This window comes from Lynx canadensis, chromosome B3, assembly GCF_007474595.2.
Source record: "Lynx canadensis isolate LIC74 chromosome B3, mLynCan4.pri.v2, whole genome shotgun sequence".
Classification (NCBI taxonomy): Eukaryota; Metazoa; Chordata; class Mammalia; order Carnivora; family Felidae; genus Lynx; species Lynx canadensis.
The window spans coordinates 73246973-73273492 of NC_044308.2; the positions used below are offsets into that span (position 1 = coordinate 73246973).

The 26520-nt window shown below is 40.8% G+C and overlaps 2 protein-coding genes across 2 annotated transcripts; both read left to right on the plus strand.

Moving 5' to 3' along the window:
* Window positions 1–6289: 6289 nt before the first annotated feature.
* Window positions 6290–7264, plus strand: LOC115517206 (olfactory receptor 49-like). Its single transcript, XM_030320325.1, has one exon. It carries the CDS (start codon window positions 6290–6292, stop codon window positions 7262–7264), a length of 975 nt encoding a protein of 324 aa, XP_030176185.1.
* Window positions 7265–15286: 8022 nt separating this feature from the next.
* On the plus strand, window positions 15287–25417 carry LOC115516128 (olfactory receptor 49; the record flags this gene model as incomplete). The annotated part of the gene is made up of 2 exons (XM_030318531.1): window positions 15287–16251; window positions 25402–25417. Coding segments are annotated over exons 1-2 (981 nt in total), but the record flags the coding sequence as incomplete, so codon positions are not given.
* Between the last annotated feature and the right edge of the window lie 1103 nt (window positions 25418–26520).

Below are 26520 nucleotides of genomic sequence, written 5' to 3' on the forward strand. Positions count from 1 at the left end.
TCTAGGATAACTCCCACATTCTGGTTTGGGCGACCAAGGAAATGATGATACCATTTCACATCAATAGGAATACACGAGAAGGGAACATATGGGCAGAAGTAGATTGAGGGAAAGGGGGAGATGATACATTCACAGTTTTTCATTCATTAATCATTTTACTTTTAAAAATTCACTTGGTTCAATTTTTTTAAATATCTAAAAAGATATAAGGTTAGGAATCATGCTGTCAACCCTAACACTACCACCTACAACAAGTATCACTTTTTTTGTTTTTAAACAAGTATCACTTTTGTTGGCCTCTGGTATATTCCTCCAGTTGCTTTTAACACATTGGCCTCAAGGCATCCAGGTAGAGATCTTCATTTAATAGCTGGATAGATGGTGCTGGAGTTCAAGAGAGATACCTGGGCTCATGAGAAACAAACTTAACAGCAAGAAATCAGCTAAGCCCATTAAAAAATAGTCAAAGATCCTGAATAGACATCTTTTCCAAAGAAGGTATGCGAATAGGCGACAGATGTATAAGAAGAATTTTCAATATCACTAATCATTAGGAAAATGCCAATCAAAATCATAATGAGATATCACTTCACACCTGTTAGAATGGCTATAGAAAAGACAAGAAATAACAAGTGTTGGTGAGGATGTTAAGAAAAGAAACCCTGTACACTGTTGGTAGGAATGTAAACTGGTAAAGCCATTATGGAAAATAGTATGGAGTTTTCTTTGAAAATTAAAAATAGAACTACCATATGATCCAGCACCCCCACTTTGGGGTATATTTCAAAGGAAATTAAATCAATGTCTCAAAGACATATCTGCACTCCCATATTCATTGTAGCATTACTCACAATAGCTGAGATATGGAAACAACCTAAGTGACTATCAATGAACGAATGTAGAGGTGCCTGGGTGGCTCAGTCGGTTAAGCCTCGGACTTCAGCTCAGGTCACAATCTTGAAGTTCATGGGTTTGAGCCCCGCATCTGGCTCTGTGCTGACAGTTCAGAGCCTGGAGCCTGCTTCAGATTCTGTGTCTCCCTCTCTCTCTGCCTCTCCCCCACTCATGCTCTGTCTCTCTCTCTCTCTCTCTCTCTCTCAAAAATCAATAAACATTAAAAAAATTTTAAGGTGCAATACACACACACACGGAATATAATTCAACTAAAAAAAAAGAAGGGAATCCTGCCATTTGTGACAACATTATAAAACTGGAGGGCATAATGCTAAATGAAATAAGCCGGACAAAAACAAATAGTATATGGTATCACTTATATGCAGAATCTAAACAAACAAACAAACAAATAAAAGGTCTAAATTCATAGAAGCAGAGAGTAGAATGGTGGTTGCCAGAGGCTGAGGAGTGGAGGAAATGGGGAGATGTTGGGTGAAAGGGTACAAACTTCTAGCCATAAGATGAATAAGTTTTGGGGGCCTAATGTACAGCATGGTGTCCATAGTTAATAATACTGTATTGCACACTTGAAATTTGCTAAGAGAATAAATCTTCATCCCCAAAACTGAAAGTTTTGATTTTTTTTTATTTAAATATAATTGACATATAACACTGTACAAGTTTAAGATGTACACGTGCAAGTTTAACATGCTGATTTGATACACTTGTTTTATTGCAATGTGGTAAAATCTTAAGTGTTATCAACACACACACTCACACACACACACACACACACACACAATGGTAACTCTGTGAAGTGATGGACATGTTAATTAACCTCATTGTAGGAATCATTTCATACTATATGGCATATCAAATCATCACAGTAAACTTTAAACAGATAACATTTTGTCAATTATACCTCAATAAAGTTGGGAAAAAATTAATCCTAACTTTTTCATTTCCTTCCTTATTGTTCCTTCCCTCCTCCTCCTCACCCCAGGACCCCATTTTCACCATCTCCCAAGCCCAATCATGTAAGAGTCAGGATAGGATTAACCAAGTTTCTATATTACTTTTGTTGGTTCTTTGCATCCCTGTAACAATAGGACTGCCTAATATTAGACAGGAACCCCCAATTTCAGAGGCAAAATTAGATATATTACTTTAACTAAAAGTAACTGCTATTGTAGATCTGAACAAACAACAGAAACTTTTGTTTGTACAGTTGTGGTAAGTAACAGCCAAGAGAGTTGGGAAGAGGCTGAGCAAGGCTCATTATACTAATTATCTGGGGATCCCAAGACCCATCAAACTTTGGAGAAGAGTAGATCCCTTAGGAAAATAAAGATGCAATCCAAATCTTTCAACTCTGATGTCAGCTCCACAAAGAGATGTGTTTGTTCCAGGAATAACTCACCCACTCTTCCCTTGAGCTGCATTGTCCACAGAAGAAATACCGTCTCATAGAGACTGGGCCAATGCGAGGATGTAATAAGAGTCATTAACCTGTCAAAATCATCACCTTTAGTCCAAGAAGACGATGAAGGGGGAATCCACCAAATGACAACTGTATTTTTCCAAAGCTTCCCCCAGGATGAGCTTGCTGAAAATGGAAGATTTCAACATTCTGTTCTCAACAGATCCTGTTACCTGAAAGATGACAAAGTTCAAGGAAACTATTCTCCCACCCAGGGAATGACAGCTGACCATTCAAGTTGATCATTCAATGCTTTGGCAAAAGATAGGTGTTCTTAGAGAACAAATTCATGGGAGATGAAGATCTCAGACTAAAAGCACAAGATCTATATTTAGACCCATAGACAATATTGCAACCTGAAGAAATACCTGTGCGAACCAGGCACCTTCTGCAATCCTGTGAGTAGTGTAATTGGCATGGCCTGATTGGGACTTCCCCAGAGGGCTACTAGACACCTAACTTGAACCTGCAGGGTAATCTCCACCTTATTGCTGCAGAGGATGGCAGAACAGCAGTGGCTTCCTCAAACCCTCTTGTTCCGGGTACTTTTTTACCTTCCTTTATAATATTGGCACATCAAATACACACATGGTGTAATTTGAGCCCCACCATCCAAGTCAAAGGTAGGCAAACCAATGTTTATTCATATAGTTGCTCACTCACATTGAGGAACTTTGCCTGCCCCACCTTGTACTGTTTGTGACTGGCCCTTGGAAAATCCAAAGCTCTGGACAGTATTGATTCTGGGTGAAACTTCTAATGGTTTTCCTTAGAAGGAGATCTCACCCTCCTTCTAAGTGTACCAGAACTGTCCCAAAGACCATGCAATTCCAGGATAACAGGACAAACCTCCAGGGCATCCACAGACTTTCCCCCTGGACACTGTATAACTACCCTTAAAACAGTGAATGGTCAGGGCACTTGGCTGGCTCAGTCTATAGAGCATAGGACTCTTAATCTCAGAGTTGTGAGTTTGAGCCCCATGATGAGTATAGAGATTACTTAAAAATAAAATATTTTTTAAAAAGAGCAAACAGTGAATGGTCTAGGTAGATGGTGGCATGTCCAGGCTCTCAGGCTGCCATCAAGCATGTAGGATAAAAGGGGAAATGGCCGGGATTCAGGAAGTGGCCCACTTCTCATTATATATGGACTCTCCCCAACCCCCCTCCAGATGTTGACCTCTGGTTTGAAGTGGGAAAAGAAACAAAAGATTAACAGCAGCACTGCTTATGTGCTATATCCTTGGGCTGGTCACAAGGTGTTTTCATGGTTTGTGCCAAGTTTATGATTCAGTATGAAGCTGGAGCTTTGTCCTCAGCTTCCACTCACATCCAACTCTTTCTCATCTTAGTCTCTGTTCTCATCTCTCTTCCAATGTGTCCCACTGGGACTTCACCTAGAAAGCACTCATTCTATTGTCCCTGTTGCTGTTTCTGGGTATCACATTCATGTTGCATCCTGCTTCTGCTCCAGAAAGAGATGGGTAAGTTTCTTGGTTACCTGGGCTTACCTTTGAACCTCAGAGACTTCTTTTTCAAATGACTGAGAATCTAAACAATGTTAAGCCTAGGAATAACCCTGGTGAATATCCTCAGAGGCTGAACAACTATTTTGTGTTAATAACTGTCAACAAATGTTACCCATAATGGTAGTTTATAGCATGACTGAATAGTGTAGCCTGTGCTGAAAAGAAGACAAAACCTGGGATGTCTGAGTGGCTTAGTTGGTTAAGTGTTTGACTCTTGATATCAGCTCAGGTCTTGATCTCAGGATCATGAGTTCAAGGCCCACATTGGGCTCCACTCTGGGCATGGAGCCTACTTTAAAAACAATCATAAAAAAAGAAAGTATATATATATACAGTTTACCATTTCATCCTCTCTACTAGTATTCCCTAGCATTTCCTTCATTACAAGTACCTAACATGAATCCCAATCTTATTTTCCAGTGACTAGCAAATAATTCTTGCTATAGTTCTGCCTGATAATTAAGGTAGTAGTTGATAATGTTTAAGGAAGGAAATGTCCAAGGATGCTTACTTTTTTTCATGTTTATTTATTTGTTTATTGAGAGAGAGAGAGAGAGAGAGAGAGAGAGAGAATTTCAAGCAGGCTCCTTGTAGAGCCTGATGTGGGGCTGAAACTTACGAACTGCAAGATCACTACCTGAACTAAAATCAAGAGTGGGATGCTTAACCAACTGAGCCACTCAGGTGCCCCTTAAGATTTTTATTTTTAAGTAATCTCTACACCCAACATGGGGCTGGAACTCACATAACCAAGATCAAGACTCATATGCTCTATTGACTGGGCCAGCCAAGCACCCCTTGGGGATGCTGACTTTTAGAAAGAGACCTTTTTAAGGGTTTGGGGGTCTGGGGGTTTTGCTGCTGGAAGCACTGGGGCAGACCCAACCAGAGCTCTATTTACTAGCTCAAAATCCAGATCATCTCAAAGATGGAGAGTGTCCCTTTAGAGGATGTTTGTGGGGACGTACATACACCCTCTCATGAGGAAAAGCAAATTCTCTTCACATGGGCCAGTTTAAGACTACTTGGCTTATGACTCTGCAAGGTAGCTGTCCCTTAGAAAGTACGACATAAATGAGCCCTCAACCTCTTCTTTGTCAAACACCACCACATCCATCTCTCAGGCATTTGAGATGTTATTCACTCATTCAGTAGATGTTTATTGAGGCTGATTATTTCAAGAAACTCATCCTAAGTGCTGTATAAAAACAAATTTAAAAAGAAAATTTTTAAAGTTTATTTTATATTTATTTTGAGAGAGAGAGAGAGAGAGAGAAAGAAAGAGAGCATGAGCAGGGGTGGGACAGAGAGAGAGGGAGAAAGAGAATCCCAAGCAGGCTCCCCCACAGGGCTCAAACTCACAAACTGTGAGATCATGAATTGAGCCAAAATCAAGAGTTGAATGCTTAACCAACTGAGCCACCCAGGTGCCCCAAGAAATTTTTTGACTCAGTAAACAACAAATGAAAAACAAATATAAAATTCAATACAAATCAAATGAGATATAATAACATTATTAGGGATACAGAGGAAAGATTCATTCATTCATAAAAATGATAGCAATTTTTGAGGAGAGACTTAAAGGAAAAATAATATTTGAAAGGCTGATAATTCCAAGCTGAAAGAATGTCATGTGCAGACACACAGGTGCATAAAACAGTATTAAGAAATCTCAAAGAGTCTATTGTATCTAGAGTCCACAAGGAGATGTAAGAGAAGAACCTGGATACATCATTAAATCTTGAATACCAAACTTCCTAAGAATTTTTATTTATGAATATATTACTTGAATTATTCTTTTTTGATTTGTAAGAGTTGTGCTTTTCTCTCATAAATTTCCTCTTTTTTTTAGTAATCAAATACTCATGAAAGGTATCAAATTTCAGGTAATCTTGAAAAACAGTAGAGCATCTATGCATTCTAAATCAGTTTACCGAGGATATGGATTGTTGTAGTGAATGGCTAAGTTAAGCAAAAAGAGGTTACTGCCCTCAAATATGAACTATTTATGGAAAAAGACCTATGGTTGGAATAAATATAAAAGTAAAAAGTATTGGAAATAGATTATAATGTTGGGGGCAATAGGATTCGTTCTGTGTTGAGAAGAAAAGTTTGGTTGAAAAGTAAGCAAGGATAATTTTTGCTTTGGGGCTTTACTTAGGTCACCCTTAAAATCAACACTTTCTCCTCCAACACACAGAGGTGCCAGGGATCAAACATGAGATGGGAAACCCAGGGACCTTACAAAACAAGCTTGAGTAGTGAGCGATGGAAAGATACGTCCTTCAAAGAAATAAAGGAATCTGTCGCACAAAAATGGAACACTCATCCCCTTTCCTTTCAGTTACAAAGTTCGTCAGGTCCCCAGAACATCCCTCCTCCTGATGCTGCACACCTCTGATTGGCCACCCTCAGCAGAAGTCAGAGCAGCCATGAGGAACCACACCACTGTCACCGAGTTTGTCCTGCTGGGACTCTCAGATGCCTGTGAGTTGCAGATGCTCATCTTCCTGGGGCTGCTCCTGACCTACCTCCTCACTCTGCTGGGGAATCTCCTCATCGTGGGCATCACCCTCGTGGACAGGCGCCTCCACACCCCCATGTACTACTTCCTCCGCAACTTTGCTGTCCTGGAGATCTGGTTCACCTCGGTCATCTTCCCCAAGATGCTGACCAACATCCTGACTGGATACAAGACCATCTCTCTCCCAGGCTGTTTCCTACAAAGTTTCCTCTATTTCTTCCTGGGCACCACAGAGTTCTTCCTTCTGGCAGTGATGTCCTTTGACAGGTATGTGGCCATATGTAACCCCTTGCGTTATGCAACCATCATGAGCCAAAGGGTCTGTGTGAAGTCAGTTCTTTGTTCATGGATGGCAGGTTTCCTTCTTGTCTCTCCAAGTTCCATCACTTTTCAGCAGCCATTTTGTGGCCCCAACGTCATTAACCATTTCTTTTGTGACAGCTTTCCACTCCTGGAACTCATATGTGCAGACACGAGTCTGATAGAGCTTCTGGGTTTTATTGCGGCCAACCTCAGTTTGCTGGGCACTCTGTCCGTGACGGCCACCTGCTACGGCCACATCCTCCACACCATCCTGCACATCCCCTCGGCCAAGGAGAGGCAGAAAGCCTTCTCAACCTGCTCCTCCCACATCATTGTTGTGTCTCTCTTCTATGGCAGCTGCATCTTCATGTACATCCGGTCAGGCAAGGGAAATGAAGGGGAGGACAGGAACAAGGTGGTGGCCTTGCTCAACACCGTGGTGACCCCGATGCTCAATCCCTTCATCTACACCCTGCGGAACAAGCAGGTGAAGCAGGTGTTTAAGGAGCAGGTAAACAAGCTCTTCTTATAAACCTGTGGAATTAAGAGGCTGAAACTAATATTCCCAGGAAGGCTAACACGATTCAGGACCCTGCCAGAAATGGAGACTTTCCCACTTAGAAAATTCTCTGCTGCCATGTTTCTGGGGTGCCAGTCACTATGCAACTCAGCGTAACCTCATAAGCTCTCTAGATCCCCAAGGCATTTTTATTAATTATCAGATTTGAATTATTCTCTTCATTCCATCTGTGTCTGCCTGGCTTCCCAACAGAATACAAAGAGCTCTTTGGGAGCAGGTCCCAGCTCTGTAATTCACCACAAGCCTCAAGCACCAACCCGTTGTCATTGACCATATAAATACTCAATAAGTACTTGCACCCTAACTGGTTCTTTGGGGTCTGCTGCTCCAACACCCTCAGAGGAGAGGGTGCTAACAGTTCTCTGTTAGCACTGCCCTCATTTCACACTTGTGCTCCTCTCACAGTAATACATCAGCAAGAACTCAACAGAGGACTAAGCCCAATTGCTTATTATTTTGTACACAAACTTCTTATGCTTTTTTAAATTAAAATTGATAGAAATTCCTCGTTCCTATCGATAACAGCTCTCCTACCTACTGGTTGGTTACTTCTCTGAGCCTCAGTCTTCCCATCTGTAAAACGGGGACACAATGTGCATTCCAAAGGATTCTGATGAATGTCAGAGGAGATGTTCTATGCAAAGTGCCTCAAACAGTGATTGGCACACAGTAAGGCCTCAATGAATGTTAGTTCTTTCCTTCCATTTCTCATCCTACCTTCTGTCTCTTCCTTCTGAATTTCATACCAGTGACAACTGGTCACCCTCAAAATGCCATAATGAATTGCATATCCCAAATGTTATCTTAAATATTATATAAAGTGAAATATACTACTTGACCTATTGAAATTTGATACTAGAGTGTTCACCACTTTGGCGATGGCAAAAATAAAGCTATATTAACAAATAAACAAATATTACATAAGTAATGAAATCAATTACTGTATTTACTTGTTCCAAAATAATGATTACACAAAGGTCATGCTCAAGGATGCACTATGTGGCCTGGGATATAAAATTTATTTTATGCCTTTGAAAGATTTGAAATCTAACAAGGAAGATAGAAACACACAAGAACTATAATTCAGGGTAGAAATGATCTGTGTAAGAAAAAATCATGTGTGACTGTTTGACAACAAATTTGTAAAACAGAAGGAAATGGATGATTTCCTAGAAAAAGAAAATTACCAAAAATCTAAAAAGAAATAGAAAAATTTATTAGACAAATTACCACAGAATGGATTGAAAATGGGATTACATACTTCTATAAACTCAAAAAATATGTCCTCAATAACAAAAACAAGCAACCCAATTCTACAAATGGCTGAATACACATGAAAAGGTGTGCAAGGTGTGAATTGCAATTCACAATTCACATTGTGAATTTGTACTCAAATTCACAATGAACTTACTGCTTCATACCCATTAAGATGGGTGGTATTTTTTATTTAGTTTATTTAGTTTTAATTTTTTTTAAGTAGGCTCCACACCCAAACTAGGGCTTGAAATCACAACCCTGAGATCAAGAGTCACATGCTCTACTGACTGAGCCAGGCAGGCATCCCTGGCTAGTATTTTCTAAATGTGAAAAACAGAGAATAACAAGTGTTGGCAACAATGTGAACAAATTGGAGCTCTTGTGCATTGCTGGTGGGAATGGAAAATGGTGCAGCCACTGTGGAAAACACTAGGGCACTTCCTGAAAAATAAACATAGATTTACTATCCAATCCAGCCATTCCACTTCTGGGTATATGCTCAAAAGGACTGAAAGCAGGGACTCAAACAGATACTTGTACATCCACGTTTATAGCAGCATTACTCACAATAACCAAAATATGGGGACAACTCAAATGTCTGTTGATGAATGAATGGATCAACAAAATGTGCTATAGACATACATGGAAGCCGGATGCCTTCCCAGGTGAGTTCTTCCAAACATTTAAAGAAATATTAGTACCTATTCTTTTGAAGATTTTCCAAAAAATAGAAATGGAAGGAAGCTTCCAAACTCATTCTGTGAAGTCAGCATTACCTTGAGGCCAAAACCAGACAAAGACCCCAATAAAAAAGATAATTATAAGCCAATTTCCCTGATGCAAAATTTCTCAAAAATTCTCAATAAGATACTAGCAAATTGAATCCAACACTATATTAAAAGAATTATTCACCAGGTCAAGTGGGATTTATTCCTGGGCTACAGGGTGGTTCAATGTCCACAAATCAATCAACGTGATACACCACATTAATAAAAGAGAGAATAAGAACCACATGATCTTCTCAATAGATGCAGAAAAGCATTTGACAAAATACATCATCTTTTTTTAAATAAAAACCCTCAAGAAAGTAGGGATAGAAGGAACATACCTCACCATCATAAAGGCCATATACGAGGGGCACCTGGGTGCCTCAGTCGGTTAAGCGTCAGACTTCACCTCAGGTCATGATCTCACAGTTCACGACTTCGAGTCCCCGTCGGGCTCTGTGCTAATGGCTCAGAGCCTGGAGCTTGCTTCAGATTTTGTGTCTCCTTCTCTCTCTGCCCCTCCCCGCTCACCCTCTGTCTCTGTCTCTCTCTCAAAAAAATAAACATTATTAATTAATTAATTAATTTTATAAAAGGCCATATATGAAAGACCCACAGCTGATATCATCCTCAACAGGGAAAACCTGAGCACTTTCCCCCTAAGATCAGGAACACGACAGGGATGTCCACTCTCACCACTGTTGTTCAATATAGTGTTGGAAGCCCTAGCCTCAGCAATCAGACAACAAAAAGAAATAAAAGGCATAGAAATATGCAAGGAAGAAGTCAAGCTTTCACTCTTCGCAGACTACATGATAATCTATGTGGAAAATCCAAAAGACTCCACCAAAAGTCTGCTAGAACTGACCCATGAATTCAGCTAAGTCGCAGGATATAAAACCAACATACAGAAATCGGTTGCATTTCTATACACCAATATGAAGCAGCACAAAGAGAAATCCAGGAATCGACCCCATTTACACTTGCATCAAAAACCATAAGATACCGGGGCGCCTGGGTGGCGCAGTCGGTTAAGCGTCCGACTTCAGCCAGGTCACGATCTCGCGGTCCGGGAGTTCGAGCCCCGCGTCAGGCCCTGGGCTGATGGCTCAGAGCCTGGAGCCTGTTTCCGATTCTGTGTCTCCCTCTCTCTCTGCCCCTCCCCCGTTCATGCTCTGTCTCTCTCTGTCCCAAAAATAAATAAACGTTGAAAAAATAAAAAAAAAAAAAAAAAAAAAAACCATAAGATACCTTGGAATAAACCTAACGAAAGAGATAAAAGATCTGTATGCTGAAAACTATAGAAAGCTTCTGAAAGATCTGGAGAAGACACAAATGGAAAAACATTCCATGCTCATGAATTGAAAAAATACACAAAAATAAATTTGAAATGGATGAAAGACCTAAATGTAAGACAGGAAACCATCAGGGGCGCCTGGGTGGCGCAGTCGGTTAAGCGTCCGACTTCAGCCAGGTCACGATCTCGCGGTCCGGGAGTTCGAGCCCCGCGTCAGGCTCTGGGCTGATGGCTCGGAGCCTGGAGCCTGTTTCTGATTCTGTGTCTACCTCTCTCTCTGCCCCTCCCCCGTTCATGCTCTGTCTCTCTCTGTCCCAAAAATAAATAAACATTGAAAAAAAATTAAAAAAAAAAAGACAGGAAACCATCAAAATCCTAGAGAAGAAAACAAGTGGCAACCTCTTTGGCTTCGGCCACCGCAACTTCTTACGAGACATTTTTCTGGAGGCAAGTGAAACAAAAGCAAGCATGAACTACTGGGACTTCATCAAGGTAAAAACCTTCTGCGCAGCGAAGGAAACAACCCACAAAACTAAAAGTCACCCAACGCAATGGAAGAAGATCTTTGCAAACGACATTTTGGATAAAGGGTTGGTATCCAAAATCTATAAAGAACTTATCAAACTCAAAACCCAAAAAACAAATAATCCAGTGAAGAAAGGGGCAGAAGACATGAATAGACACTTTTCCAAAGAAGACATCCGGATTCCTAACAGACACATGAAAAGATACTCAACATCACATCATCAGGGAAATACAAATCAAAACCACAGTGAGATACTACCTCATCCCTGTCAGAATGGATCAAATTAACTCATGAAACAACAGATGTTGGCAAGGATGCAGACAAAGGGGAACGCTTTAGCTCTGTTGGTAGGATTGCAAACTGGTGCAGCCACTGAGGAAAACAGTATGGAGGTTCCTCAAAAAATAAAAAAGAGAACTACGCTATGACCCAGAAATTGCACTACTAGGAAATTATCCAAAGGACACAGGAGTGGTGATTCGAAGGGGCACATGTACCCCAATGTTTGTAGCAGCACTATCTCAAATAGCCAAATTATGGAAAGAGCCCGAAAGTCCATTGCATGATGGACTAGTGTGTATTATGTTAAGCAAAATAAGTCAGTCAGAGAAAGAGAAATACATGATTTCATGCATATGTGGAATTTAGGAAACAAACAGTTGGGGGCGCCTGGGGGCTCAGTCAGTTAAGAGTTTGATTCTTGATTTAGGTTCAGGTCATAATCTCACAGTTCGTGAGATTGAACCCTGATTGGTGCCTGCTTAGGATTCTCTCACCTCTCTCTGCTCCTTCCTCGCTCATGTGTGCGAGTGCACGCTATCTCTCTCTCTCTCTCTCTCTCACACACACACACACACACACACACACACACACACACACAATAAATAAATAAATAAATAAATAAATAAATAAATAAATAAACTTAAAAAAATTTTTGAACAAAAAACCCAGCAAGCAAACAGATAAGAAACAAAACATGAACATACAGGAAAGGAGGGGGGAGGAAATAAGATAAAAACAGAAAGGGAGGCAAACCATGAGAGACTCTTGAATATAGAAAACAAACAGGATTGCTGGAGGGGAGTTGGGGGAGAGGATGGGCTAAATGGGTGATGGGCATGAATGAGGGCACGTGTTGGGATGAGCACTGGCTGTTAGATGTAAGTGATGAATCACTAAATTCTATCCTACCTATTCTATTCTATCCTATGAGTTCTCCTTCAGAACACTAGTCACAATAGTAATTATTAGTGTGATTGCTTAATGTCTTTGGTCCCCACACGACTCTGCCTATACATCGCTGGTGTGTAGACCAGTACTTGCCACACAATAAGCACTCAACAGATATTTGTTGAGTGTTTTCATAATTGCACCTCTTTGTTATCATTAAACTTCATTAGGAGTTTTGAGTTTCTCAGCCAGAACAAAGGAAACTCTCAATCTCAAAGTTGAAGAAAGTTAGAGGTAAGGGACCTCCTGAGGTCCCTATTACCACGGATGGTAATGAATCTCAGGGGAAGCACAGCTCCATCCTACAAGAGAAGAGGGAGACACTCTAGACCGGCTAAGTTTGAGCTGTGTACCCGGTATATCTCTGAGTTCCATGGAGACCAAACAGAACCTCAGGCAGCCCAGGCCCGATGCCAGCTCCACAGAGACAAGGAGTCTTCCACTAATAGGTTACCCCAGAATCCTCTATGGGCACCATGCCCCTGGAAGGGCATGTACCATTCTGCTTAGAAGCCTCTTAAGCCCAACTGAAAATGAGTCATATGAGTCTCAACATTGATGTCTGTCTCTGCCTTAGTTTAGGAGAGATGGGTGAATAATTGATTATGTTTCTACATCCATTTCCTCAGGAAAGTGTTCCAGCAGAGATGCTATGATGGGGCAGAAGCAACAGAAACTTCCTGAAAAACTGGTGACCCCAGAAGTTCTGGGGAACGCCCAGAGATGAGCTATCTGGGGATGTTGGTGACCAAGGAGTCACGGAGCATTTCTTAAGGAAGACTGGTTGTTGGAAAACATGGAGGTTTGGGACACGTGCGGTACAAAGAGGACAGGGCCCGCCTATGTCCATGACCTTCCGACCATGTTACAGCTCTGGAGCTTCCTTCATTTTGAATCCCTGGTGGATCCCCCAAGAAACATAGTCCTTGGGCAACATTGCAGAGCCAGGAGCTTCCTCTGAAAACTAGGAGTCTCCATCATCACAACTGCCTTGAAGACAATAGAACACCTCACCTGGCAACTAGTGAGGTAACCTGCATGGGTGCAATTTTTGGAATAGGGGAAGGGGAATCCGACTGCTCTGGACACCCTGCCCAGAAACCTGTCATGTGTTTAAGGTGCCACAGGCAGGCTACTGCCCAGCTGACCTCTTTGATTCTTTTCATCATTCTCACTATCCTGACCCAGGTCCAGCTCATGAGTCCCAGAATCTCTAAAGCTTTTGTTTACCATTTTCATGGACAGCCATTGGTTTCCCCTTTGTCTCTCCTGAAACGTTCTGCCCAACTCTTAACACAAATGGGCTGACTGTGCTGGTTCCTCTTATGAGTTTGAACTTGTTATTTCATAAGCAAACATTACAATAATTAAAAGAGGAAAGAAAAAAAATCACCCACAATCCTCCCATCCTGATTGGCAATCATGTTCCTTTTCCCAGGTTCTCATCCAGTCCTTCTCCATGAAAATACATATGTCACATAGCTATAATGTCGTATGTTATCACTTTTCTGATGCAATCTGATCACATTGGGTCCTGCTCCTGTCTTGGATGGAGTCACCTCCTCCCTACAGAAGCTCGCCTCAACCTGTCATTTCTATGAAGAACAACCAATGACAAGCTTGTGTAGTTCTGTATCCAGATCTCTAAGGACAATATTAAGTAATGTAAAACAGAGAAGTGACAATCACTTAAAACAAAGATATATACTCTCCAAATTTGAAATTGACTGATGAACAATCTTGAATATCACTGTTAATTGTTATGATTCTTTGTTATCATTATTAGGATATTATCCCAAAAAATTAAGCATGATGCCTCATCTGCGAATATATGCTCTCTCCCACACTATGTATCATAGCATATAGTTTTATAGCACATGCATCCCTTGAAAAGTATCAGCCAAATAACAGATTAACAAAATGTTTATAATAACGTGACACTAATATGTCAGAAGGAAAGAGGTACAAAATACATAATCTATGAGCATGGTATGTAAAGCAATAAACACTGTTATTAAACACTAAGAATGGAAAAAATACAGTAGAAGTAAATCAAAATCTGACTAAAAATGTCTCTATGGGGCTACATGTGAAATTTTTGCTCTGTTTCCTATGGATTTTCTATGTTTCCTAAGCTTTCCATAATGAGCTGATAATATCTTTGTATTTTTTAAACAGTTTGTTTCAGTACATATTGCCCAAGTCACGGTATCTTTTCTCCAATTTTACTCTGATTTCCTCTTATTATCATCCCACTAGAGTTTCAGTCACAAAGGAGGAAATGAACATACCTAACACTATGTGAGTGCTTGCTCTGTGGCTAGCCTTGTGCTAAGTGTTGGAAATGCATTATTTATTTAAGTTGTGGGAGAACTTTTTACAAATGTGCTCTTACTGTTCCCACCAAGGAAACAGTTTTGGTTAGGTAGATAACGGTCCCAGACTTGTTGGTGAATGATGGAGCTCAGGTGCAACCACCATCTCTAACTTAAATGCCTTCTGTAACAAGCTATAGGGTAAGTATTCCACCAATGCTTTCTATCAAGGTCTGTGATACATCGGGTACAGGATTTGCAGTGGCATACATTTTAATACACTTGAGAGATTCCCTGTAGCAGTTGGATGAATGTGAGAAAGAATGAAAGGAGTTTAATACAGAGTTTCCTAATAGAAACAGAGAAATGGGAAAACTTTTCCCAAGGACTCCCCCAAAATTGATTTACGTTAGGTCAAAGTATGTGTGACTTGATGCTAACTGCATGAGATCTGGACAACCAGCCTGAGGAGGGAGACAAAGGGACTCAGAGATCAAAGAATTAAAGGACTCCTTCAGCTCTGAATCCCTCTTTCCTTTCAGTTCCAAGTGTCCTTGGGTCGCCAGAGCATCCCTCCTCCTGATGCTGCACACCTCTGATTGGCCACCCTCAGCAGAGGTCAGAGGAGCCATGCGGAACCACACCACTGTCACCGAGTTTGTCCTGCTGGGACTCTCAGATGCCTGTGAGTTGCAGATGCTCATCTTCCTGGGGCTGCTCCTGACCTACCTCCTCACTCTGCTGGGGAATCTCCTCATTGTGGGCATCACCCTCGTGGACAGGCGCCTCCACACCCCCATGTACTACTTCCTCCGCAACTTTGCTGTCCTGGAGATCTGGTTCACCTCGGTCATCTTCCCCAAGATGCTGACCAACATCCTGACTGGATACAAGACCATCTCTCTCCCAGGCTGTTTCCTACAAAGTTTCCTCTATTTCTTCCTGGGCACCACAGAGTTCTTCCTTCTGGCAGTGATGTCCTTTGACAGGTATGTGGCCATATGTAACCCCTTGCGTTATGCAACCATCATGAGCAAAAGGGTCTGTATACAGCTGGTTCTTTGTTCATGGATGGCAGGATTCCTTCTCATTGTCTTTCCAAGTTCCATCATATTTCAGCAGCCATTTTGTGGCCCCAACGTCATTAACCATTTCTTTTGTGACAACTTTCCACTCCTGGAACTCATATGTGCAGACACGAGTCTGATAGAGCTTCTGGGTTTTATTGCGGCCAACCTCAGTTTGCTGGGCACTCTGTCCGTGACGGCCACCTGCTACGGCCACATCCTCCACACCATCCTTCGCATCCCCTCGGCCAAGGAGAGGCAGAAAGCCTTCTCAACCTGCTCCTCCCACATCATTGTTGTGTCTCTCTTCTATGGCAGCTGCATCTTCATGTACATCCGGTCAGGCAAGAGAAATGAGGGGGAGGACAGGAACAAGGTGGTGGCCTTGCTCAACACCGTGGTGACCCCGATGCTCAATCCCTTCATCTACACCCTCAGGAATAAACAAGTGAAGCAGGTGTTTAGCAAGCAATTAAGCAAGCTCCTCTCCTAAAGATAAGCTGGGCCTGAATGGGGAAAATTTGTTCCTTGCCTGAACCTCTACAAATGCAGTTCTGTCATGATCTCCATGAACTGTCTCATTCCTGACAATTTTTAACATGTGCTTTAATCTACAGTGGTTTCTTACATATATTATTGAGTCATGCAATCTTCTCAGAGGGTATTGAAAACTCAGTATACCACTACTATGCTGGTAGGTGTTCATGCTTCTGATGCCATGCTGTATCCGAGTTTGTTAATCTTGCCTCATTTTTACGTTATAACGAAGGATAGAATACCTTCTTCACTAGAATTTTCACAATTGATAAAGATCCTCAACAAGAATATATTAATAATAAACTTCAGAAGTAAGACATATATGGAAATATTAATGAGGTGGAATATCCAAGAAATATTAAGCTAAAGAAAGTATCAGGTATTAAAACAGTAAGTCAAGAACTGAGAAATAGAACAATGGAGCTGGATAGATAATCTGGAAAGATAATGCAGTATACATAAGGATCTAGTAGATGATTAAGTACATTTTCTAGTCAGTAGAGAAAAGAAGTTCAAATCAATAAATGATGCCAAGACTATTGGCTATCCAGGTAGAAAAGTTCCTTTCAGAGAGATTAGGACTAGGACTAACTTGGTGGTTTATCTGGGGGCAAGGGAGAAGTTAAAGCAGAAGAACAATTTAAAAATGATATACACCTGTGGTGCCTGGGTGGCTCAGTTAAGTGGTTAAGCATCTGACTTTGGCTCAGGTCATGATCTTACAGTTCTGTGAGTTTGAGCCCCAGATAGGGTTCTCTTCTGTTAACGTGGAGCCTGCTTCCAATCGTCTGTCTCCTTCTCTCTGTCCTTCCTCCGCTCACATGTGGGCTCTCTCTCTCAAAAATAAATAAATATTTACAAAAATTTTCAAGGTGATACACTTTTTAAGCACTTAGTTGAAATTAAAACTATAAATAAATATGTATTCACTAATCTATAAATATCCTTTTTTATGAGAATGAGTGTGGTGATTGTTGTAATCTCTTTTGTTTAAACCATGTTCATTGGGTATCCTCTAATTTTCAGGATTTGTTTCAGTAATACAAAAATTTCATAGGTACTTGGGAAACTGAGAGCAGAATTGTAGAGTTTTTGCTTTTTGTTTGTTTGCCAACCTTCACGGTTCTTGCCCACACCTCAGTCAACCAAATTTTTTCATTATCTGGCTTTATGGAATCTGTTGAAAGGAATCAACTTGGTTTTCATAGATAACTTTGTTGTTATGCTCATGTTTCATTGTTTTATCTTTATTTAGCTAAAATATGTAATTACAATAACAAGTCCAATTATCAAATTGAGGTTTGTGAACAAACAGCTGATTCTTAGTACAAGCCAACTGGTGGGAACAAAAGTAGGCATGGGTACTATGGAAGTCTACTAGCTGCAAAGCCAGTAACTACAAGGCATGCTGTGGACATCAATCATTTTGAGAGGCAGTATAGCACAGAGATTGGAAGCCTACCAAAAGATACCGGAAGTCAACCACCTAGGTTCAGATGTCAGATATCTATTAGCCATTGAAGTTTCAGTAAGCAATATTTCTTTGTATCTCAGTAATATATAGAGATAATAATAATAGTGTCTACCTCATAGAACCCTTATAAACACTAATGCATTAAAATATGTTAGAATGCTTAGCACAGGGCTTAGTATGGAAAAAGCACCATGTTAAGTACCAGGTATTATGTTTTACTGAAGGAATGTGTTGAATAAATGAAGGTATAAGAGATCATCTAGTATCTTGAAGAAAAAGTTAAGTTAGATCCTCACCTTATATCTTAAACTGCAACAAATTCAAAATGAATTAAATAAGTATAAACCTTGAAAACATTAAAAAAAGAAAATTTAGGTAAAAATTGTCTCATTAAAGATGTATAGGGGGCTTCTGGGTGGCTCAGTCAGTTAAGCATCCAACTCTTGATCTCAGCTCAGGTCTTGATCTCATGGTCGTGAGTTCAAGCCCTATACTGGTCTCCACTCTGGGCATGAAGCTTACTTCAAAAAAAAAAAAAAAGATATTTAGGGAGTTTTTTTCCTGAAAGAAACATAAAGATAAATTTATGAATTTGGTTATATAAAATTTTAGACTTCTTCAGAATAAAAAGCCATAAATTATGACATGGTCATATGTACTTTCTACCTGCCTGGCATCCATTCCTCATTCTTAAAGTTAAAGGACCCTGACTTTTTTCAGGAAAGGCCCTTCCCATCATTCTCAGCCCATGTAGCCAAGATGATGCTGACTTCATCCCCAACCAATCAGAGCATGGCCATGGTTACCAGCTCAGGGATGGCTACATTACTAAAATCAGGTCAGTGAGACTAAATGAATCTCAATTCAGAGATATTTAGGGGAACTGGTGGAAAAGGAACTATATTGGACTTGAAGCAAGGAGAATATAGGAAAAAAGAGAAGACACAAATTATCAATAAGAAAATAACAAGAGAGTAGACCCCTCTATGGATTCTACAGGCATTAAATGGTAATAAAGGAACATTATGAAAAACTCTATGCCAACTTACATGACAACTTAAATAAAATGACACAAAATGGCACAAACTACCAAAGCTCAATCAATATAAAATAGATAACTTAATAGTCCTATATCTTTTAAAGAAATTGCATTTGTGGGGCGCCTGGGTGGCGCAGTCGGTTAAGCGTCCGACTTCAGCCAGGTCACGATCTCGCGGTCCGTGAGTTCGAGCCCCGCGTCGGGCTCTGGGCTGATGGCTCAGAGCCTGGAGCCTGTTTCCGATTCTGTGTCTCCCTCTCTCTCTGCCCCTCCCCTGTTCATGCTCTGTCTCTCTCTGTCCCGAAAATAAATAAACGTTGAAAAAAAAAATTTAAAATAAAAAAAAAATAAATAAATAAAGAAATTGCATTTGAAATTTAAACCTGCCCCCCCCCCAAAAAAAAACAAAGGAAAGTTCAGGCCCAGAGGGCTTCACTGGTTAAGTCTACTAATTATAATACCAATGCTACACAAACTTTTGCAGAAAACAGAAGAGGAATAAACACTACCCAAATTAACTTATGAAGTCAGCTTTACCTTCATTTGGCATCAAACTGATTTTGGGGGGCGCCTGGGTGGCTCAGACAGTTGAGCATCTGACTCTTGATTTTGGCTCAGATCATGATCCCAGGGTCATGGGTTCCAGCCCTGTGTCTGGCTCTGTGCTGAGCATGGAGCCTGCTTAGGGTTTTCTCTCTCTCTTACTCTGTCCCTCTCCTCCGCTAATGCTCTCTTTCTCTGTGTAAAATAACAAAACAACAACAACAAAAAAAACAATTTGGTTTGATACCAAAATCAGACAAAGATGTTTAAGAAAAGAAAATTACAAATATCCCTTAGGAATATAAATGAAAAAACCTTTAACAAAACTTTGGCAGATTATTTCCAATAATATATCAAAAAGACAATACATCTTTATCCAAATGAAGGTTATCCTGCAAATATAAGATTGGCTCAACACCCAAAAATCAGTCGTATAATTTACAATATTAACACAATAAAAGGGGAAAAACCACATAATCATCTCATTATATACAGAAAAAACATTTGACAAAATTCAACACTCAGACATGATTTTTTGTAAGACTCCTAGCAAACTAGAAGAGAATTTCCTCAATCTGATAAAGGGTATTTATGAAAAACCTACAGTAAACATCATACTAAATGGGGAAAGACTAAATACTTTCTTCCTAAGATTAAGAACAAGGCTTTTATAACTTTTATTCAACACTATACTGGAGGATCCTAGCCAATGCAATTAGTTAAGAAGAAGAAATAAAAGGCATGCATATTTTTTATCATTTAAGGATGCTGAATTTTGTCAAATGCTTTTTTTTCCTCCATCTATTGAGATGATCAAACAATTTTTATACTATAGTTGGTTAATGTGGTATATCACATTTACGGATTTGCAGATGTTGAACAATTTTGAACCCCTGGAATAAATCCCATTTGAGCACAGTGTCTGATCCTTTTAATGTACTGTTAAATTTGGTTTGCTAACTTTTTAAGCTTACTTATCTATTTTTTGAGAGAGAGCGAGAGTGAGACAGGGGCAGAGAGAGAGAGGGAGACAGAGAATCCCAAGCAAGCTCCACACCATCAGCACAGTCTGATGCAGGGCTCAAACCCACGAACCGTGAGATCATGACCTGAGCTGAAGTTGGACACTTAAGCAGATGAGCCACCCAGGCACCCCGGTTTGCTAACTTTTTTTGAGGATTTTTGCAAATATGTTCATCAGACATAGTGGCCTGTAATTTTTTTTTTCTTGTAGTGTCCTTGTAGTGGCTTTGATATCAGGATCATACTGGCTTTGTAAAATAAGTTTAGTAGTGTTTCCTTTTCAACTTTTTTGGAAGAGTCTGAAAAGGACTTAATTCTTCTTTAAAAGTTTGGTAGAATTCACCAGAATTCATCTGGTACTAGATTTTTTTGGCTGGGAGGTTTTTGATTGCTGATTTAATCTCCTTCCTGGTAATTGGTCTGTTCAGCTGGGTATAGAGAAAATGTACCTCCACATAATGAAGGTCATTTATGACAAGGTCACAGCTAACATCATAGCCAATAGTGAAAATCTGAAACTTTTTCCTCTAAGATCAGAAACAGGACAATAATGCCCACTCTCACCTCTTTTATTCAACATAGTTGAAAACTCTACTCACAGCAATCAGACAAGAAAAAGAAACAAAAGACATCCGAATTGGTAAAGAAGAAATAAAACTGTCACTATTTGCAGATAACATGATATTAAATACAGAAAGCCCTAAAGACTCCAACAAAAAAACTATTAGAACTAATAAATGAATTCAGTAAAGTTGCATGACACAAAATCAACATATAGAAATCTGTTTTATTTTTATACACTAATAATGAAATCGCAGAAAGAGAAATTAAGAAAACAATCTCACTTACAGTTGCATCAAAAAAAAGTAAGGTACCAGGGTGCCTGGGTGGCTCAGTTGGTTAAGCATCCAACTCTTGATTTTGGCGCAGGTCATGATCTCAGTTTGTGGATTGAGCCCCATGTCAGGTTCCTCACTGACAGTATGGAGCCTGCTTGGGATTCTCTCTCTCCCTCTCTCTCTGCCCCTCCCCTCCTCTCTTTCTCTAAAAATAAATAAATAAACATTAAAAAAAAATGAAGTACCTAGGGGTGAATGTAACCAAGGAAGAGAAAGACTTATAGTCTGAAAACTATAAGACATTGATAAAAGAAATTGAAGGTGACACAAATAAAGAGAAAGATATATTATGTTCATGGATTGGAAGATTTTATATTGTTAAAATGTCTATTTTACCCAAAGTAATCTATAGATTCATTGCAAGCCCTATAGAAATATTGATGGCATTTTTCACAGAACTAGAACAAATAATCCTAAAATTTGTATGGAACCTCAAAAGACCCTGAATAGCCCAAGATATCTTAAGAAAGAACAACAAAGCTAGAGGTATCACAATTGCAGATTTTAACTATAGTGATCAAAACAACATGGTACTGGCACAAAAATAGACACATAGATCAATAGAACATAATAGCCTAGAAATAAACCCATGCTTACATAGTCAATCTAGGACAAAGGAGGCAAGAATATACAATGGGGAAAAGATAGTATCTTCAATAAATGGTGCTGAGAAAACTGGAAGCTACATGCAAAAGAATGAAATTGGACCACTTTCTTTTCCCATACATACAAATAAACTTAAAATGGATTAAAGACCAAAAAGTAAGAACTGAAACCATAAAACTCCCAAAAGAAAATACAGTCAGTATATGCTATATTTAGACATACTGCATGTGGTGGAGATAAATCTCTATGCCTCCAACACAAAATTATCTCCCTCCCTTGTCATGAATTGAAGAACTCCTGGAGTTCACAAGTTTTGGAGTTTTGGGGTTTTTTTGGAAACCCAAATAACCAAGAATGGGCTTTTAGCACCCCTAAAAAATTGCCCCAATCACAGAATATACCAACGAAAGTATTAAAAGATGTTTTCCAGGCTTTGCTTTAAGATCAGCCAAGGTAGGGGCAGCTGGGTGGCTCAGTCAGTTGAGCATCATGCCTTGATCCCAGGTTTGTGAGATCAAGCCAGTGTCCAGCTCTGTGTCAGACTCCAAACTGAGTGTGGAGCCTGCTTGGGATTCTCTCTCCCCCTCTCTCTGTCTCTCTGTCTCTCCCTCTGCCCCCACCCCTGCTCATGCATGTATACTCTCTCTATATATATAATAAATTAAAGTTAATTTAATTAATTAATTTTTTAAAAATAAAATAAAAACAGCCAGGGCAAAGCCCTCTCATTCTTTGGAAGCTGACTCTCATGGTTGCACAGGTCATTTAATTTTTAGGGTCAGTACGGGTGCCTGGGTGGCTCAGTCAGTTGGGCGTCCGACTTCAGCTCAGGTCTTGATCTCACAGCTCATGAGTTCCAGCCCCGCATCCGGGCTCTGTGCTGACAGCTCGGAGCCTGGAGCCTGCTTCCAAGACTGTGTCTCCCTCTCTCTCTGTCTCTCTCCTGCTCGTTCTCTCTCTCTCTCTCTCTCTCTCTCTCTCTCTCTTTCTCTCTCTCAAAAATAAACAAACACTAAAAAAAAAATAATTTTTAGGGTCAGTGGACAGAGGGTGGGTCCCAGGCCTCCAAAGGAGGCCTAAGGAAACCAACTCTGTCCATAAACATTTGTCCAAATTCATAGGTGCCAGTCCCAATTCTTAGGACTTACTTCAGCTACCAACTGACTTTGACTTCAGATTTACCTGTAAGTAAAGCTTGCTGAGAAAGCTTGCTGGCCACTGGCTGAGCATCACTTGTTGGGCTGCCTCTGAACCTGGCCTGAACTCATCCTGACTCCACTTTTCCTATTGCAGGAACAAGATGATATTGACATCTTGCTTCACCCAGTGCCCAACCTGTACACGGCTAATTTTTATATAGACTGGGGCAGGTCGCTTCCCTGTCTAAAACTCATCAGTAGTTCCCTTTTGATCTCAAAACAAACAAACAAACAAACAAACCCAAATGCCTTACCTTAACCTTCAATGTCTGTCCTTTGGTGATGCCAAGATCATGTGACTTCCCTTTTCTTTTTTTCCTTTAAAGAGTTTATTTTTGGGGTGCCTGGGTGGCTGAGTTTGGAGAGCCTGTGACTCTTAACCTTGGGGTCATGAGTTCAAGCCCCACATTGGGTATAGAGATTACTTAAACAAAAACTTGAAACAAATTTAAAAAAAAGTTTATTTTTTTAATTTTTTAATGTTTATTTTTTAGACAGAGAGACAGAGCACAAGTGGGGAAGGAGCAGAGACAGAGGGAGACACAGAATCTTAAGCAGGCTCCAGGCTCCACAAGCTGTCAGCACAGAGCCCAACATAGGGCTCGAACTCACAAACTGTGAGATCATGACCTGAGCCAAAGTCGAACACCCAACCAACTGAGCCACCTAGGCAACCGAAAGATTTTATTTTTAAGTAATCTCTACACCCAACGTGGGGCTCGAACTCACAACCCCGAGATCAAGAGTCCCACATTCCACCAACTGAGCCAGCCAGGTGCCCCTAGATTATAAGATTTTCTTATAATTGATTCCAGGTGCCTGTCTGGCCCAGGTCTGGCTCTTGAGCAGCAGCCCCCACTCTCTCCCCCCCACTCACCACCCTCCAACCACACTAGCCTCCTTTCTGGTTCTGGGACATGCCAGCTTTCCCCCTACTTGGGGCCTCTGCACATGCTCTTTCCTCTGGAGAGTTACTTTTCCCCCAGCCCTGCTTATAATAAGCTCATTCTTCAAGTCTCAGTTTAAATGCTACTCCCAGGTAAGACTTCTGCCCCATAAATCTTCTTGCCCCATAATTTTCTACCTCAATACCTATTTGTTTCACTGACAGCACTTCAAATTTAAGACGAATCCATATTTTGGGGTCCTGAATGGCTCAATTGGTTAAGCATCAGACTTTGATTTTGCTCAGGTTGTGATATCATGGTTCTTGAGTTGGGCTCCATGCTGACATCTTAGAGATTGCTTGGGATTCTCTCTCTCCCTCTCTCTCTCTGTCCCTTTCCCCCTCACGCACTTGTGCTCTCTCGCTCTCTCTCTCTCTCTCTCAAAATAAATAAAATAAAATTTAAATTAAAAAAAAAAAAACAAGAACAAACCCTTCCTCTTCCATTTCACTGCAAGCTTCCTGAAGACAAGGACTTGTTTTGAGTCTTGCATATAGTTGGTGCTCAGTAAATGGTTTTTTTTTTAATTTTTTTTTCAACGTTTATTTATTTTTGGGACAGAGAGACAGAGCATGAATGGGGGAGGGGCAGAGAGAGAGGGAGACACAGAATCGGAAACAGGCTCCAGGCTCTGAGCCATCAGCCCAGAGCCCGACGCGGGGCTCGAACCCACGGACCGCCGGACCGCGAGATCGTGACCTGGCTGAAGTCGGACGCTTAACCAACTGCGCCACCCAGGCGCCCCAATGCTCAGTAAATGTTTAATGCATGCTGGAGCATCATGCTACACATCCATTTGTTCATTCAGTTGCTGTCATTTTATCATCCCTCTTGGTCCCCATGTTTATCCCTAGGGTTCTATTCTGTCCAATCATATTGTAAAGTTTTAACAACTGAGTGGAATCATTCTTTGCTTGTTCCCCAGAGAACAGACTTGACTTATAATTGTAATTCTGCCTTAGTCACTTGAATAGTCTTGCATGAAGGCTCTGCCAGACCCTCAGTCTGGAAGGCTCTTTCCCTGCCAGGGGACAATCTTCAGGAAGCTGGAGGCAGGAGCCCAAGGAGCACAGAGTGGCTCTTTCCTCCCTCTGATGCTCACTGTTGTCTGACTTGGAGAAAGCCCAGAGAGGAGGGGAAAGAGAATTGGCCATTGAGAAAGCACACTAAGCTGCTGATTCAGGTTCTTTCCCAAAATACATTCCTGAATCTTGACTTGTGAGTGACATCCAGGTGGAATCCTCCCTTTGGGTGAAGTGTCCCTGCCTCCAAAAGGCCATGTGAGAACTTGAGTTCAAAACACCCTGCCAAAGGCACCTACCTGGCTGGCTTAGTCAGGAGAGCATGCAATGCTTGATCTCAGGGTCATGAGTTTGAGCCCCACGTTGGGTGTAGAAATAACTAGAAAAAATAAACAAACTTAAAAAAAAAAAAAAGTCCTGCCTTCCTTAGAAATAGGCACTGTGTTCAGTGGTTTTAACCAACTGCACGTTAACAAAACCTTGCCCATCAGTCAGCATTTGTCCATGTGTCATGCAACCATTATGGAATATAACTCCTGACCTGTGGAGCAGAATACAATTCGTAAAAGATTATGAACTAGTTTAAAATATTTCCCTTCTAGGGGCGCCTGGGTGGCGCAGTCGGTTAAGCGTCCGACTTCAGCCAGGTCACGATCTCGCGGTCTGTGAGTTCGAGCCCCGCGTCAGGCTCTGGGCTGATGGCTCAGAGCCTGGAGCCTGTTTCTGATTCTGTGTCTCCCTCTCTCTCTGCCCCTCCCCCGTTCATGCTCTGTCTCTCTCTGTCCCAAAAATAAATAAACGTTGAAAAAAAAAAATATTTCCCTTCTAATCCTCCTCATCCTTCCTCCTTTTAGGTCGTTTACCTCTTTGCTGTCCACATCACTGAAAATCACTAAAGGGGAGAGGAAAAAAGAAAGGAGTCCATGCTGGAGGAAGATGCGGGAGTGGGGTTTCTAACTGGCCTCTGCAAACAGTGCTGAAAAGCACTAAAATAGTGATACTGTAGATGAGGTTATACAGCATTTCCAATAATAGCCCTATAATCAATCAACAGTTATTTACACAGTACCTGCTGATGTGAAAATGTTGGGAAATTCTTGAGGTGTCTTCAGTGCAAAAAGGGTGGTTTATTAAAGCACGGGGACAGGACCATTGGCAGAAAGAGCTACACCAGGGTTGTCACAGGTGACTGATCATATACTTTTAGGTTGGGAAGGGGTTAGGGACAGCCTAAATCTCTAAGGAATTTGGAAGCAAGGTTTCCAGGACCTTGAGGGGCTAGCTAGTGTTAGAAAAAGGACATTTACTACTGTCTAGTAAAACCTTAGTCATGAGACCCTTCAGATGTATATGCCATATGCTTGGAGGATGACTGCTAACATATATCTTGAAGGAGTAGAGATAAAAGAAGTTTCTGAAGGAATTTTTGTATGTTAAAGGAGACTTACAGGATCCCAGAG